The sequence below is a fragment of the Mytilus californianus genome, unplaced genomic scaffold (genome assembly GCF_021869535.1).
Source record: "Mytilus californianus isolate M0D057914Y unplaced genomic scaffold, xbMytCali1.0.p SCAF_4, whole genome shotgun sequence".
In the NCBI taxonomy this organism is placed as follows: Eukaryota; Metazoa; Mollusca; class Bivalvia; order Mytilida; family Mytilidae; genus Mytilus; species Mytilus californianus.
Genome location: NW_026262690.1, coordinates 57,642,795 through 57,656,892, shown reverse-complemented (window position 1 = coordinate 57,656,892; position 14,098 = coordinate 57,642,795). Strand labels below are relative to the sequence as shown.

Genomic DNA, 14,098 nt, shown 5'->3' with positions numbered 1-14,098 from the left:
TTGACCGTTATGGAATATCTATGTTTTACCCGGTTTTTTGTTGGGGTTCGTGTTGATCATTATTTGGTGTTCTATGTGATGATTATTATTGTTGTTTTTCATGTCGTCGTTTTTAATTTTCGCCATTGTGTAGTCTGTTTTTATCCAACTTTGACTTTTTAATGCCACCTCGGTATTTTTTCTCTCAAAATAGAGATTTTCTATGAAATGGGCGGCTTGTAGGATTTTGCAACAAGAGACTGACTAAATTGCCTCTTGATACTGAAACTGTGTAATGCTCCTGATCACACAACGAACGAATGCTCTGAATGATAATGACAACTATGGGTCGGAAACTCTGGTGCAACCTTACTCTAGCTAAGGTAAGTTGTTGCTTTAATTAAACACAAAAATAAGGAGATATTAGTGCTTATTGACTAGCGGCGGAAAGTATACAACTGAGTTGAAACCTTCAAATGTCATGAAAACAGCTCTTTATACTTGCTGACATTTATTTTGAGCTGCAGCATAGATCAACAGAAAACACTTGGAAAGTCATGTTCAATTTGACGTTTAAAACAAAATCTGTTATTCATAATAATATTCTTTAATTCAACTTAAATACCTTCATTATGATTCTGTCCTTGTTCATAGATTTTCGTAAAGATTTCGACTTGATACATTAAGAGATAATTTAAGTATTCAGTAATTCCAGTGTTGATTTGAACATTCATTTGCAGACTGGTTTTCCTGCTCTGAATTTCTCGGTAATTAAAAAGAATATTAGGAAGTGAAAATTCAACCATTGGAGACCATGTTGTTTTGTAACAGAGGATTGACGATGTGTCTAACGTCACATGGTCCAAATTAGGGCAAAATTTTCTGAAGGATTGTGGCGTCGTAACTAGATATGTTTTGTTTGAAAAGATAAAGTCGGACACGTTTTGGGGAATGAAATTGTTTTTTTTGAGTGAATGTGAATTTAAGGACACGTTTGAGCAAAATGGAAACGTTTGGGCGAAGCACGCTCGTTTAGGGGATGAACACGTTTGAGAGTGTAACATATCCATAGAGTACAACGTACACGTATCTGTTGATGATTTAGGTAAGAAATCAGGGATCTATTACAAATCCGCAAGCCACAAACATTATGTTAAACGCACTTTAACAGTTTTAAAAAAGGAGCATATAAACGTTTTCGTTGGTGTTGGAAACCAATTTTTTTATGAAAAAATTAAAACACAAGTTAGACGAAATCAGTAGGTAAGTTGCAAAATTATGGATTTTATTTGCTCTCAGAAATATAAAAAATAGAAAGTATGTGATGGGTACAAAACTGAATTTTATAATCTTTGTAGAAAAGATAATTGTGATTTCTCAAGTAAACCTTATCATAACCATTGTCTCGTTCGCAGATATTTTATTTTGAGAAATTGATCATGTAAAATAAAATACCTACTTAAAGGTAGCGCCATAGCTACCATCGTTTTCGCATAATCAATTTTTTTTTCTAAAAGACTTCTATCTAAAACAAAAAGAAAACTAAATCAAACATACAAGAGAAAGGTGCATATCAATTCAAATAAAAAACGCCAATCTAAACATAAAGGGACCATTATTGACATTTACCAGAAGTTCATTTCTTATCATATTTGAACTGACCATATCGTCTAGAAAGTTTTCTTTGAATCTCCTACATCTGAATAAAAGCAGATGAATGGTACACTTCAGGAAGCAACCAAACAAAGCAGCTACAGATCAACTTACCATCTATGTATGTTACAATTTCGAGTCTGTAATAGTTAGGAATTTCACTGAAACCTACCAACAACATCAATTCATTTAGAGGACAAAACATTTAGACCAAAATTACGACTTTCGAGCTTCCTGGCTTTACAAAGACATATAATATGAACTACTTTTCGTATTTCGCAACCCTTTTCTCGATTTCAATCTCTATCAGTGGACTAACTTATTGAACATAGAAGTGTGTGCAATTAATTGGTTCCATAAAAAAGTGTTTATACTTTTTAATATCTGAGTTGGAGACGAATTTTTACAGATACCAGTAAAATAATGATATATAAAAGTGTGCTTACATGTTTTAAATCAAGCATAAAGTTCTTAACAAGAGAATATAAAACTTTTGCCTGTTAACACTTATATCGGCCTCTTTATTTCCCCGTACATAACAAACATAAATGTATTTTACTGTAGAAAATTATTTTGTGCTTTGCCTAAAGTCAAGTTTCCCCCATGGTCCGCGGTAAAAAGAAGAATTAAATATATGAATTACTAATAAAATAAAAAGGAAAATGTATACAAAACCAATTCGGTTTAGAGAAAGCGTATTTTAGAAATATATCTTACCCTTGAATGGAACTTTCATAATACAATCTGACAAACAAGGCGATATCGATTTCATTCTATCATTTGTCTGCAACTGAATTCTGTGTAAAAATCAATGAAAAAAAAGCAGATTGTAAACAATATCTTAAAAATGTTAGAATAAAGTTTCAACTAGATATTTAAAAACATGCATTCTTTTGATAAAATTATACTGTAGAATAAGCATCTTATTTAAGGAGTATTTAACACAAGTAATTTCGTGGAGCCTCCATCACCTTTGTAGCACCGATTCTTGCTTTGGTTTTAAGAGTGGTTTGTTCCAATTATTTTTATTTCATTGTGCTTTCCTGTGATAATTGTTTCATATTTTTCGTAATTTTACCAAAATGCTTTTGCAAGATGTAAAATGTTATAAAAAGTTTCTTCTGAGATAAACGTGGCACCCGACGTGTTGATCATGTAAGTACAAACCTGATGATATTTTATAACAGTAGATACATTTTTGGATTTCTTCACTTACAGATTATACATGATATAGACGTGTCTGCAGCCAAACAGTTCCGTTGTAGTATATTCAATTGGACGTTATTGGGATCCCTCACCAAACAAGACTTTTTACCACCAGTATTTTAAAGAGGAGTAAACCTCTGGATTGAAACTCTCTGACGGATACACTTGTATCTACTAGTCTCGACTTGAATCCGTTATGGCACGACATGATTAGGCATGTCGATGCCTGACGGACGCTTTTTATATTGGCTTCATCTAGGGGAACAAGCTAACACAAAAGAAAAAAATCAATAGATTGAATAATCTAAACATGCCTTAAAGCAAATTATTTATTAATCCCATTTTCACTTAGTCTATATCATATGCGGTAACCATATCATGTACGCTAGAGTCCAAAGTTTGAATGACATATCCCTTAATATATGAAATGTGTACTGCTGATTGCTCAGGAAGATCATTTCGAAATTTGAAACTTAAATTTGACCTTACCTGTCTGGGTAAGCGTGACATTGAAAATTATGTGAATCCAAAGACTGTGTCTTTACTAGTTTGGATATTTTGCAATTGTAATCTGAAATGGCAAGATATTTACATGAAGACTGTTAATTAGCATTGGTAACATTAATAAATATCTCTCGTTTCTTCTTTAATCGTATGGATGACCGATCATTAAGTTTATTTGAATGTCACGTTTTACATTTGGGAAGAGATAAATGTTTTTGTGTCCGGATTATATTTCGATATTATATAGAATTTTTTTGTCTTTAATACATTTCTTTGTGCTAGAAATCATCATCTTCACCGCCGTCGTCGTCGTCCTTGTCGTCGTCCTCCTCCTTCTCCTCCTCCTCCTCCTCCTCCTCCTCCTCCTCCTCCTCCTCCTCCTCCTCCTCCTCCTCCTCCTCCTCATCATCATCATCATCATCATCATCATCATCATCATCATCATCATCATCATCATCTTTCCTTCTCCATTAGTGGTTTATATAGTGCTGCTCTAGACAGGCAAAATATTGGTCACATTCGGTCTTATCAATTGAAAATAAACGAAAAAAAAAGCTGAAGAAATTATTGATTCGACAAGTGCAACATATTCGTTGTCAACTTTGACACAAATAGTTTATAACGGTCAACAAAATGATAATGCTTGCGTAAACTGTCGAATATAAGTTGACCTTTTTCCCATTATTTATTATAAAATTTTGATTTCCACCGATCCTAACTGTCAAGATATTGTATAAGTAGACCAAAAAATATTTGTATTATCCTTTATTTAAAGTTCATCAGAATAGATTCGATGAACATAGTCACCAAATTTTTACATATATTATAACAAATGTTAAGATAACGTTATCATTCTTAGTAGATGAGAGGATCAACGATGATTTAGTTTAACAGATCAATTACCTAAAAGAAAAGCATTAAAACACTATTCGCGTAAAATTAAACTGCCATGAAGTGTCTTAAGTATAACTTAAAAAACACATGAAATGGTAAACAAGTATTCTGAGAAAACAAGCTCGAGTTGTAAAGTTCATTCAGTTCTTTTTCTTCTTATTTTTTTTTAAATCTTAATATCTCAGATGAAAAATTTGCCATTAGCAAATAAAAACATAACCAATCTTAATCTACATTTAAGTTAGATCGATGGTCTTCCACAACTTTGGATGTTAAATATTAGCAAATCATGCAAGTTTTAGACAAGAATGCAATTCATTTTGTTAGCCATTTCATCTAAATACAGAAAAAATGTGATTTATCTAATAATATGATTTTTTGTACAAATTCATAAACGTTTGAATTAGCATTGTATGGGGAGATTTCGGATAATCTACTTTTCAAAAGGAATGTTCAATATAAAAATAAGAAGATGTGGTATAATTGCTAATGAGACAACTCTCCAGAGACCAAATGACGTAGAAGTAAGCAACAATGGGTCACCGTACAGCCTTCAACAATGAGCAAACCCATTGCAAGCTATAAAAGGTCATGGAATGACAAATGTAAAACGATTTATACGAGAAATTTAACGATCTGATTGGAGATAAAAACCAACATTTTGAATAACACTTTATGTATTATTTTTGTCATGATATAATATCAACCTCTTAAGGCAGGACCGAGATGAAAAATTGTTTTGGAAAATGCCATGTCATCTAAAAAAAAAAGGAAATTTGGTTTGATTGCCGATTAGACAACTATCCACAAAAAGAACGAAAGCCAAGGATGTAGACAACTGCAGGTCACAATACAACCGTCAAAAGTGTTTTAAAAATACAAAACACATGCCGTAGAGTATGGCATTAATGGCAAGATCAATTTCTGCATAAAAATTGTGCGAGGTTCACTCCATTTTTTCTTAAAAACTTTTGTGGCAATTTGTTTAATAGAAAACAGGCCTTACAAGATCAGCACGTTTTCTCTTGGAAGATGGAATGGCTTAGGACAACAAAATTGGTGGCACCTCAAAACAGAAAACCAAGGCCTGACAAGCAAATTAAATGAAACAAAAACAAATATGACGGACCGCAACAAAATGAAGTACTGTATTACAGGCGTCTTGCTTGGGACAGACACATACACAAAATTGCGGATTATACATGTTTTTGATAAATGAAACCAATATTCTAACTTGAGAAAACGGTGAAACAGTACATCATTCGAAATAAAGGCAATTGTAGTATACCGCTGTTCAATAGTCAAAAATCGATTAAACTGAAACAAATCCGGGTCACAAACCAAAACTGAGGGAAACACATCAACTATAAGAGGAAACAAAATGGAACAACAGAAACACTGAACTGCTACAAAAACAAACGCCAACATACATAAAAACGGACTATGTGATAACAATTGCCATATTCCTGACTTGGAACAGGACATTTTAAGAAAAAATGGTGGGTTGAACCCGGTGGAACAGTATGAAAAATTAAAAAAGTGATTAATCCGACAAATCAGAATTTAGCACAACAAAAACAACACAATCATTTATGACAAAGACAAGAGTACCTATCTAAGAGTACTGAAGTAGCTATATATCATAGTACATAATTTGTAAAATTTATAAGTTTCTTATATCCTACCTGGTGATAGAACGTAATTGCTATCCCCACACTGTTTCTTGTAACAAGAGCAGTCTTCTTGGGAAGGCACACAATAACAATTATTTTTTGGCTTTTGGATAAATGCATATCCGTTCGAAAAGTCACACGTGCAAGCAGTATCCTCTGCCAACGACCAATTGTGATGTACCAGCTGTCCTTCACCATTGCATTTGGATTTCAGAAATATACAGCTTTCAATTATATTTGACTTGAAGTTAACTGGCATATATCGGTAACCAGGACACAAATCTGCATCAATGTTACCTCTATAAACAGCCATAAAACCTGTGATTAAGTAGTTCAGTTAAATCAAAAAATAAATTGTGATACAGCTATTATATTATTCAAATAGTTCGCTCTCTGCTACTAGGATTATTAGTTATCAGGATAAGACGTGGTATAATTTCAATTTGTAATTAATTATAAAAAATACTTTGTTTATGGCTTCAAGATGAATCCCCGTTTCAAAATTGAAATATATTCTCATCAAAAACATGCACCAAAAAAACTGTCTAAAACGGCAAAACAAATAGTCTAACCAACAATACCACCAACCTTACTGATATGAATTGCTGTATAGAAAACAAAAAAATAAAAATACCAGGCTTATAATTTGTTACGACAGATGCGCGTTAAGGAATGTTGAATAATCCATTTTTATTTCATTCCTTTTTACATTTTTTGCAGAATTGTATAATCTATGAAAATGTTTTATGTTTCTATTGTTATTCACTTTCTTTTTACAATAATTATTGTGAAAGGGTTAAATTAAGAATATGATAACATAATCGTTTGTTATTTTCAAAGTTTTCAAAAGGTCGTTTTCTATGAGTTTCTATTAGGGATTACTATAAATGGCAATGTAAATAGATATTTATGAATAAAGTAGGGTATTATACATCTAACTTATTTTTGCTAGGATGAATAGTTGAATGCGTATGCTGTTTTGTTTTCAGTTTGAATTAATTTATCAACAGTCATGCTTTACACGGCCATTGTTGTTTATTTAAGACCTTCCATAGAACATACCATTAAGGAACTTGAATTCCAAGCTTTTAAAGAGATGTGGGATATATGAAAAGGAAACATCGACTCAACTATAACATAAATTAAAAAAAGAATTTGAGTCGCCTCTTTTCAGTAAAATTATCTTTTGGAAATAATCCGAATTGTGCAATGTGACCCTGGCCCTTTAAATATCTGTAGAATCATATACAAATCATGTGAGAAAAAATTTTCTGAAAACTCCAACTCAATTTTATTTGTTTTTGTCACAAACCCGAATTCGGAGAGGGTTAAACTAACTCATCATACATACCAGGAATAAAATGTTATACTCCAGACGCGCGTTTCGCCTACAATAGACTCATTAGTGACGCTCGAATCAAAACGTTCAAAAGACCAAAGTAAGTACGAAGCTGAATGGCATTGATCGAGGACCCGAAAGATTTTTCCAAATACAGCTAAAGTAATATATTCCTGGGGTAGAAAAACATATAATTTCGAAAAATTCAAATTTTTATAAAAAAATTGATTTAAAAATTTTTACTATATCAATTATAATTCATGTCAACACAGAAGTTTTCCCCAATAATGCAGAAACTCCAAAACAATCTGTAATCAAATTTGTACGATAGAAAAACTTAATGTGAGGAAAACAATGAAACAGTCAATATTTGTAATCAAAATATAATTGATTCTAAAATAAATGCAGACACCGCCGATTTTTTACTTTAAAAATCAAGAAGGTGTTTCAATGTTTTGATTTTAAGAGGTAAATATCTTTCAACATATTAAAAGTGAATTGAATGCATCATGTTAAAAGATAACTCTGTGTTTGGGAAAAAAACCATATTATCAGTCATTTGATTTACAAATCAATCGACATATTACGCATGTTTGAATTTTCCCAGTAGAATGGTCAAATAGAGATAATGTCAGAAGGAATTGTTTTTAGGATTGTTATTCCTCCTCATCTGTTGAGGTCTGTTGACACCAATATTCGTGTAAAAGACCCAGCTTTTGTACACAGTTCAATATTTATTTCCTGCATTTTGTTTTGCAGAATGTTCATTTTCAAAATCCTCCGCCACTGATTATTGTTGATAAGTGGACAATGAGAGATTACATTATTGCAATTTAAAAAAATGCTGCATAACATAATGCTATAACATTGGAAGCTTCTATTGTTGAGAAAACTCTCCTGTCACAATTTTCAAAATAATTAAAACATTAAAAAATTTCCTAAATTTACAGTATATCAAATACTGAAATTAAATCTTTAACAAAAACATGTGCCCATAGAATACCATGACTCGCTCGCACTATTACATGTCTTATTCTAAATAGCTGGTACAACAAATGCTGGAAAATGAAGCAGAAAACTATTTATTTGTTTATGAACACCCGCCAGGAATTGTAAGTAATCATTGACAATACGGAAACAAAAAGATCTGTAAGGGAGAAACTTGTAGATTACACAACTTCAATTACAATTTTTATACGTCACTGCATCTAAGTATCTATAAAAAAATATTTGTGAATTACAGAATTTCTAGAGTTGGGAGATATAAGTTTACAAAAGTCCATACAAAATACATTTGCAAATAAACTCTAAGAAAAATCTAAGAGTATATATGTTAATGCGAAAACAAACGGCACAATGTAAACTATATATCTTCCCGTTTCTGTCGCGCCTTTTCCTGAAAATCAGGTAAACTTGTTCCTTTGTATTATAGAAGCTTGCTTTTTATTTTCCACATAACTTATGGAAACAAAAGTCTAATACACCTATCATCATGACCGTGGTTGCAAAGCTACTTGTCAATTTCAACTTTATTTTAAATAAAGATTACACAATCGTGATTATGTAGTAGCCCCTTTTGTTGTTTATGTTCCAGACCATATATAGATATAAGAAGATGTGGTATGAGTGCAAATGAGACAACTCTCCATCCAAGTCAAAATTTATAAAAGTAAACCATTATAGGTCAAAGTACGGTCTTCGACACGGAGCCTTGGCTCACACCGCACAGCAAGCTATAAAGGGCCCCAAAAATTACTAGTGTAAAACCATTCAAACGGGACAACCAACGGTCTAATCTATATAAAAAAACGAGAAACGAGAAACACTTATGAACCACATCAACAAACGACAACTACTGAACATCAGATTCCTGACCTAGGACAGGTGCAAACAATTGCAGCGGATTTAAACGTTTTAATGGTACCAAACCTTCACCCTTATCTGAAACAATAGTATGCGTATTTGGACCGTACGCGTACGGTCCGGACCGTATGCGTATACTCGTACGGTCTGACCATGCGCGTACGGTCGGACCGTATGAATATACTCATACGGTCTAGTACGAGCTGGATCATACATGTATTTAGATCATATGGGTTAATTTTAGACAAACATTTATCGAAATCTTTTATTGAGTTTTAAAAATTGATATTATTATAATTAGACGAATAAAGTGAATAAGAAAACATTCAAACAATTGAAATTAAATATTTATTTAATTGTCTATCTGAATCATATGTTGGCACTCTCGCCCAGGATGACACTTGCTGCCACAAAGAACGTCAGATGTTACATTTACATGTTTTGTTCATGCATGTTCCTTTGTATTTGCATCTATTGCTAGCATCAGAAAAACTTGCTTGTTTTGCGGTAGCATGCAATGAAATTCTTTCTGTTTTCTAATGTGCAGTTTCAATTTTGCGTGTCTAGCTGACTCACTTTTCCCGTTTATCAAAACATTTTTAATTCTATCAGTCTTCCCACAAGTAAACAGCTGGTTTGGCAGTTTTTGTAGTAAAGTTCCTAAATATTTTAAAAAACTTTTCTTCCCACATCATGTTTACTCCCGATAACTTCAATTTCAGTGAGCACAATTCAATTTCATGTATTAGTGACATGCTAAATGCAGGAGATTAACAGATTAAATTAACGTGACTTTTTTAAATATTTAAAATATTAAGTTTTTTATTTCAATTGCAATTGAAATTTTTATATTTATTCGAGATTTCAGTTATGTTGATCTGTAATATACATTTGTATCTAATAAACTTGACCAACTTCTTAAAATTAGGCAGACCGTACGCGAACAGTCCGACCGTACGCGTACGGTCCAAATACTCATATGGTCTGGAACATTTATACAACATTGTCATTGATTTATGACCATGTCATTCGATGTGTTTGAGCATCGTCGTTCTACAACACTTTGTACAGTGGACCAATCATTGGATACCAATGTTCGCGTTTGTCCCGCCTTCTTAAATTGATTGACAACCGTCTTTTGATCGTCATCTCGATACTTTTTCCATTCAATTTCAAAACAAGCAATGCATTTTTCAAGATATTTAGTTAAACATTTTATTTTTAAAAAAATGCGTTCCTCTTCCAAAATAGGAAAAAGATCGATGCACAAAAAAGAGTGCCACTAAAATATCCTCCAGAACTAGAAATTAAAGAAACAACAGACACGGCGTCCTCTTCCTCATTTTCGACTTATACCTCGAATTTGACATAAGCGGTCATCTCAGTACCAGAATCTCTGACAAACGAAATTATCAATTTCCCCCACCTTAGTAGCAATATACGAACTTCACCTGCATATGGGATATACATTTCCCAACTCATTCGGTATTCAAGAGCTTGCAGCTGCTACTCAGACTTTATAAAACGTCACCAGTGTTTGAGCAGAAAGTTGATGAACTAGGGTCATGTCAAAGAACGTCTCGTCCTTTTTCTAAAAGAGGGACGAAAGATACCAGAGGGACAGTCAAACTCATAGATCGAAAACAAACTGACAACGCCATGGCCAAAAATAAAAAGACAAACAGACAAATAATAGTACAGATGACACAACATAGAAAACTAAAGACTAAGCAACACGAACCCCACCAAAAACTGGGGGTGATCTCAGGTGCTCCGGAAGGGTAAGCAGATCCTGCTCCACATGTGGAACCCGTCGTGTTGCTTATGTTATTACAAATATGGTAAATAGTCTAATTCGGTAGGTCACATTCGTGAAAAGGGAAGGGTATTGTAGTTATGACATAAGGAACATATCCGATATCATCTGTGAAACGGTTATTCCATAACGGTCAACCAACTCGTGATGGCGTCCGTAAAATTTACAAAGGGATGATTTCAACTTCACCATTTGGAACTCTTGGTTTAATAGCTTCCTTGTGAGCAGCAATCCTCTATCAAGGAAATCATGATAGGAAATACAAGCCCTGGAATATCGTATCAATTGGGAGATATATACTCTGTATGCAGGCGCTGCTGGAATGTTGCTACATAGAAATGGAAAGTTCACAATTGGGAAGCTGAAATCATCTCTTTTGTCGTAAAGTTTTGTTTTCAACCTACCCTCATTGTCAATTTCTAGATGTAAGTCAAGATACGAGCCAGACTTAACTGTATCTGTAGTATCCTTTATCTCTAGTTCGGTGGAATAGATTCGTTCAACATAGTCACCAAATTTTGTATTAGAATCATGTGCAAAACAGTGTAGCCGAGACCATTCATTGGCGCGCTAAAATATCCCATTGACTGGGTCAGATTAGGTGAACGTTCGTCTGTAACGCCCACAACTCACGACGTATTTATTATAAACATTTAAACTATGGGGTTGCCAAAGGGTCTCAGTATATATACGAACTACAGTGCACAGTATATTATATACATATTTTATTTGCGATCATAAAATGTACGAAGTCGTTCATTACTATGTAAATTGGGTCGATTAAAAAAAAGCTGAATATGTTTCTGTTGCCAAGGGTTTTTCACAAGTAAAGTAGTTAGCAGAAAAGATCACCAAACTATACATTTTACCTTTTCAAAAACGTAATGCAAATTTCACAAGGCTTGATCCAAATAGCCTTTTTACTGTCTAATAACTTGCAAGTACGAAAAAGACAGGAAAGAAGTATATTTTGTCTATTTGTTTTGTGTTTGCACACTTTTTAAAGTTGATCATGCATTCGTTCTAAAATAATATTTTGACCAGATAAAAGTTTAAAGATGACATAATTGGACAACCGCAATTGTTAAATCGCTTTGACGTCCGAAAAAAAAGATAATAATCAACACATCCATTGTAACTTTTAAAGCCAGTTAAATCCTTTTTTGCTGAAAAGAACGTCCGATATCATAAAAATTCATTAACAAAACATAACAAAAACACAAGTAAAGAACATTTTAGTATTCAACATAAATCAAAACACAAAGGTTATTCCTGATTAGTTTTTCGAATTATTTTATTTAGGCGTTGAGACCCTTTGGTGACCCCACAGTTTAAATGTCTGTAATAAATACGTCGTGAGTTGTGGGCGTTACAGACGAACGTTCACCTAATCTGACCCAGTCAATGGGATATTTTAGCGCGCCAATCAATGGTCTCGGCTACACAGTTTTGCACATGATTCTATTTAGTGAGAGAACATCATCTATAAAAGTTCATCGGGAGATACCAAGACCTTGTTGATAAATATTCCGTATCAACTTCGCAAATAATGCATGATGGTGTTGAAGTATAGATTCTAGGTACTGACGTTGTTTATCATCTTAATTACGTGTTATAGTGTTCTTTCATTTTGTCTTTGTAAATTATCACATTTACTTTTTAGGTCATTTTTAGTAATATCCCTTTGGTGTGGCTCGGTACTTTTGATTTTGCCATTTAATAAGGGACTCTCCGTTTTGAACTTTCCTTGGAGTTCGGTATTTTTGTTATTTTACTTTCTTCCGGCATAACATATTTAGTACCGATGTTTCAAATATTAATCAACTGTGAAAGATAATCTGGAGTCGTAAATTTTACGAGATCCATTGATTTCAGAGGAGTTGTATGCATGTAAGATAACATTGTACTTGCTTGAAAATATATTGTGTATAAATGGAAAGTTCTCTTTTTCATAAAAGTCAGTAAAAACGTGCCTTTGTCGATTGTAATTTATACATTTTCTCTACGTGCACGAATATTCATTTGTAAAAGAGGCAATTCATTTCACACTAGAGTCTTAAATGTCAATCTTTACTAAAAACTCATGATATCTGTCATGGACAAAAAAGTGTTAGATAAAACAAATATTGTTTTCGCCGGATGTTTTTGTAAAATTTTGCATCGCTAACCAAATTTAATAATTTGAATCCGAAAGACATTACATTATAAACCTTCTTTATCATGGTGGATTGGTAATATTTATGTACTTTCGAACTTATTCTTTGAATAAAGAAAGTCTTTGGTGTAATTTATAACGAACAAAAATATGTTTGACTCGCATCGGTCAAACAGATGTTGAGATGTAAGAATTAATTTTTTTTTGCAAAAATTGTTTGATTTTAAACATCAAATTGAAAGAATTTTTTTATATAATCCCTGGAGGGAAAGGGTTCGATTTCAAAAAAAATAGCTGCACATGGTCTTAGCTTTTTATATAACTGTTTGCTGTATACAAGTTGAAAGCTTTTCAGCTTATGGAATTTTAAACAGTCATTTTATTATTTGGTATAAGTACAATATGAAATAGGGAGATGTGGTATGATTGTCAATGAGATAACTTTCCACCAGGGACCAAATGACGTAGATGTTATAGCAACTATAGGTCATCGTAAAGCCTTCACCAATAAGCAAGCCAATACTGCATAGCAAGCCATAACAGGCCTCGACATAACAAAATACAAAGCATTTTAAACGAGAAAACAAAAGCCTGAATTATGTACAAAACCAAAAAACGACTACAAGATATGTTACACAGCAACAAACGACAACCACTGAATATACAATCTCCTGACTTGGGACAGGCACATAAATAATGAAGGGGGTTAAACATGTTACTGGGCGCCCAAATTTATAATGATGTGGTCACTTGTTGAAGGAAAAAAATTAACCTTTGACAACAAAAAACAGATGAAAGAAACGGATATTTAATTATGCAATCACATTAATGTGCATACCAAATATGAAATATCGACAATGACAAATATAACGAGGAAAGTTAACAATCAATCAAAATAAGGATAAATATTTTCATTTGCCTATGCATCATAAAGAGGTGTGTACCTTGATAGTGATGATATGTTTCCAATTCAGTATTCTTAGTATCATGCAGTAGACTTTAGAAGATTCCGCCTT

The 14,098-nt window shown here is 33.0% G+C and overlaps 1 protein-coding gene across 2 annotated transcripts in view; it reads right to left on the bottom strand.

The window, feature by feature from the left end:
- Positions 1–14,098, bottom strand: part of LOC127698470 (uncharacterized) — a 35,888-nt gene that overhangs the window by 13,358 nt on the left and 8,432 nt on the right. For both annotated transcript variants that reach the window (XM_052201947.1, XM_052201948.1), the window contains exons 4-7: positions 5,922–6,227; positions 3,328–3,409; positions 2,350–2,429; positions 1,439–1,504 (exon numbers count right to left, since the gene is read on the bottom strand). In XM_052201947.1, the coding sequence (XP_052057907.1) occupies positions 1,439–1,504; positions 2,350–2,429; positions 3,328–3,409; positions 5,922–6,227 (534 nt within the window). The remainder of the gene's footprint in view (positions 1–1,438; positions 1,505–2,349; positions 2,430–3,327; positions 3,410–5,921; positions 6,228–14,098) is intronic.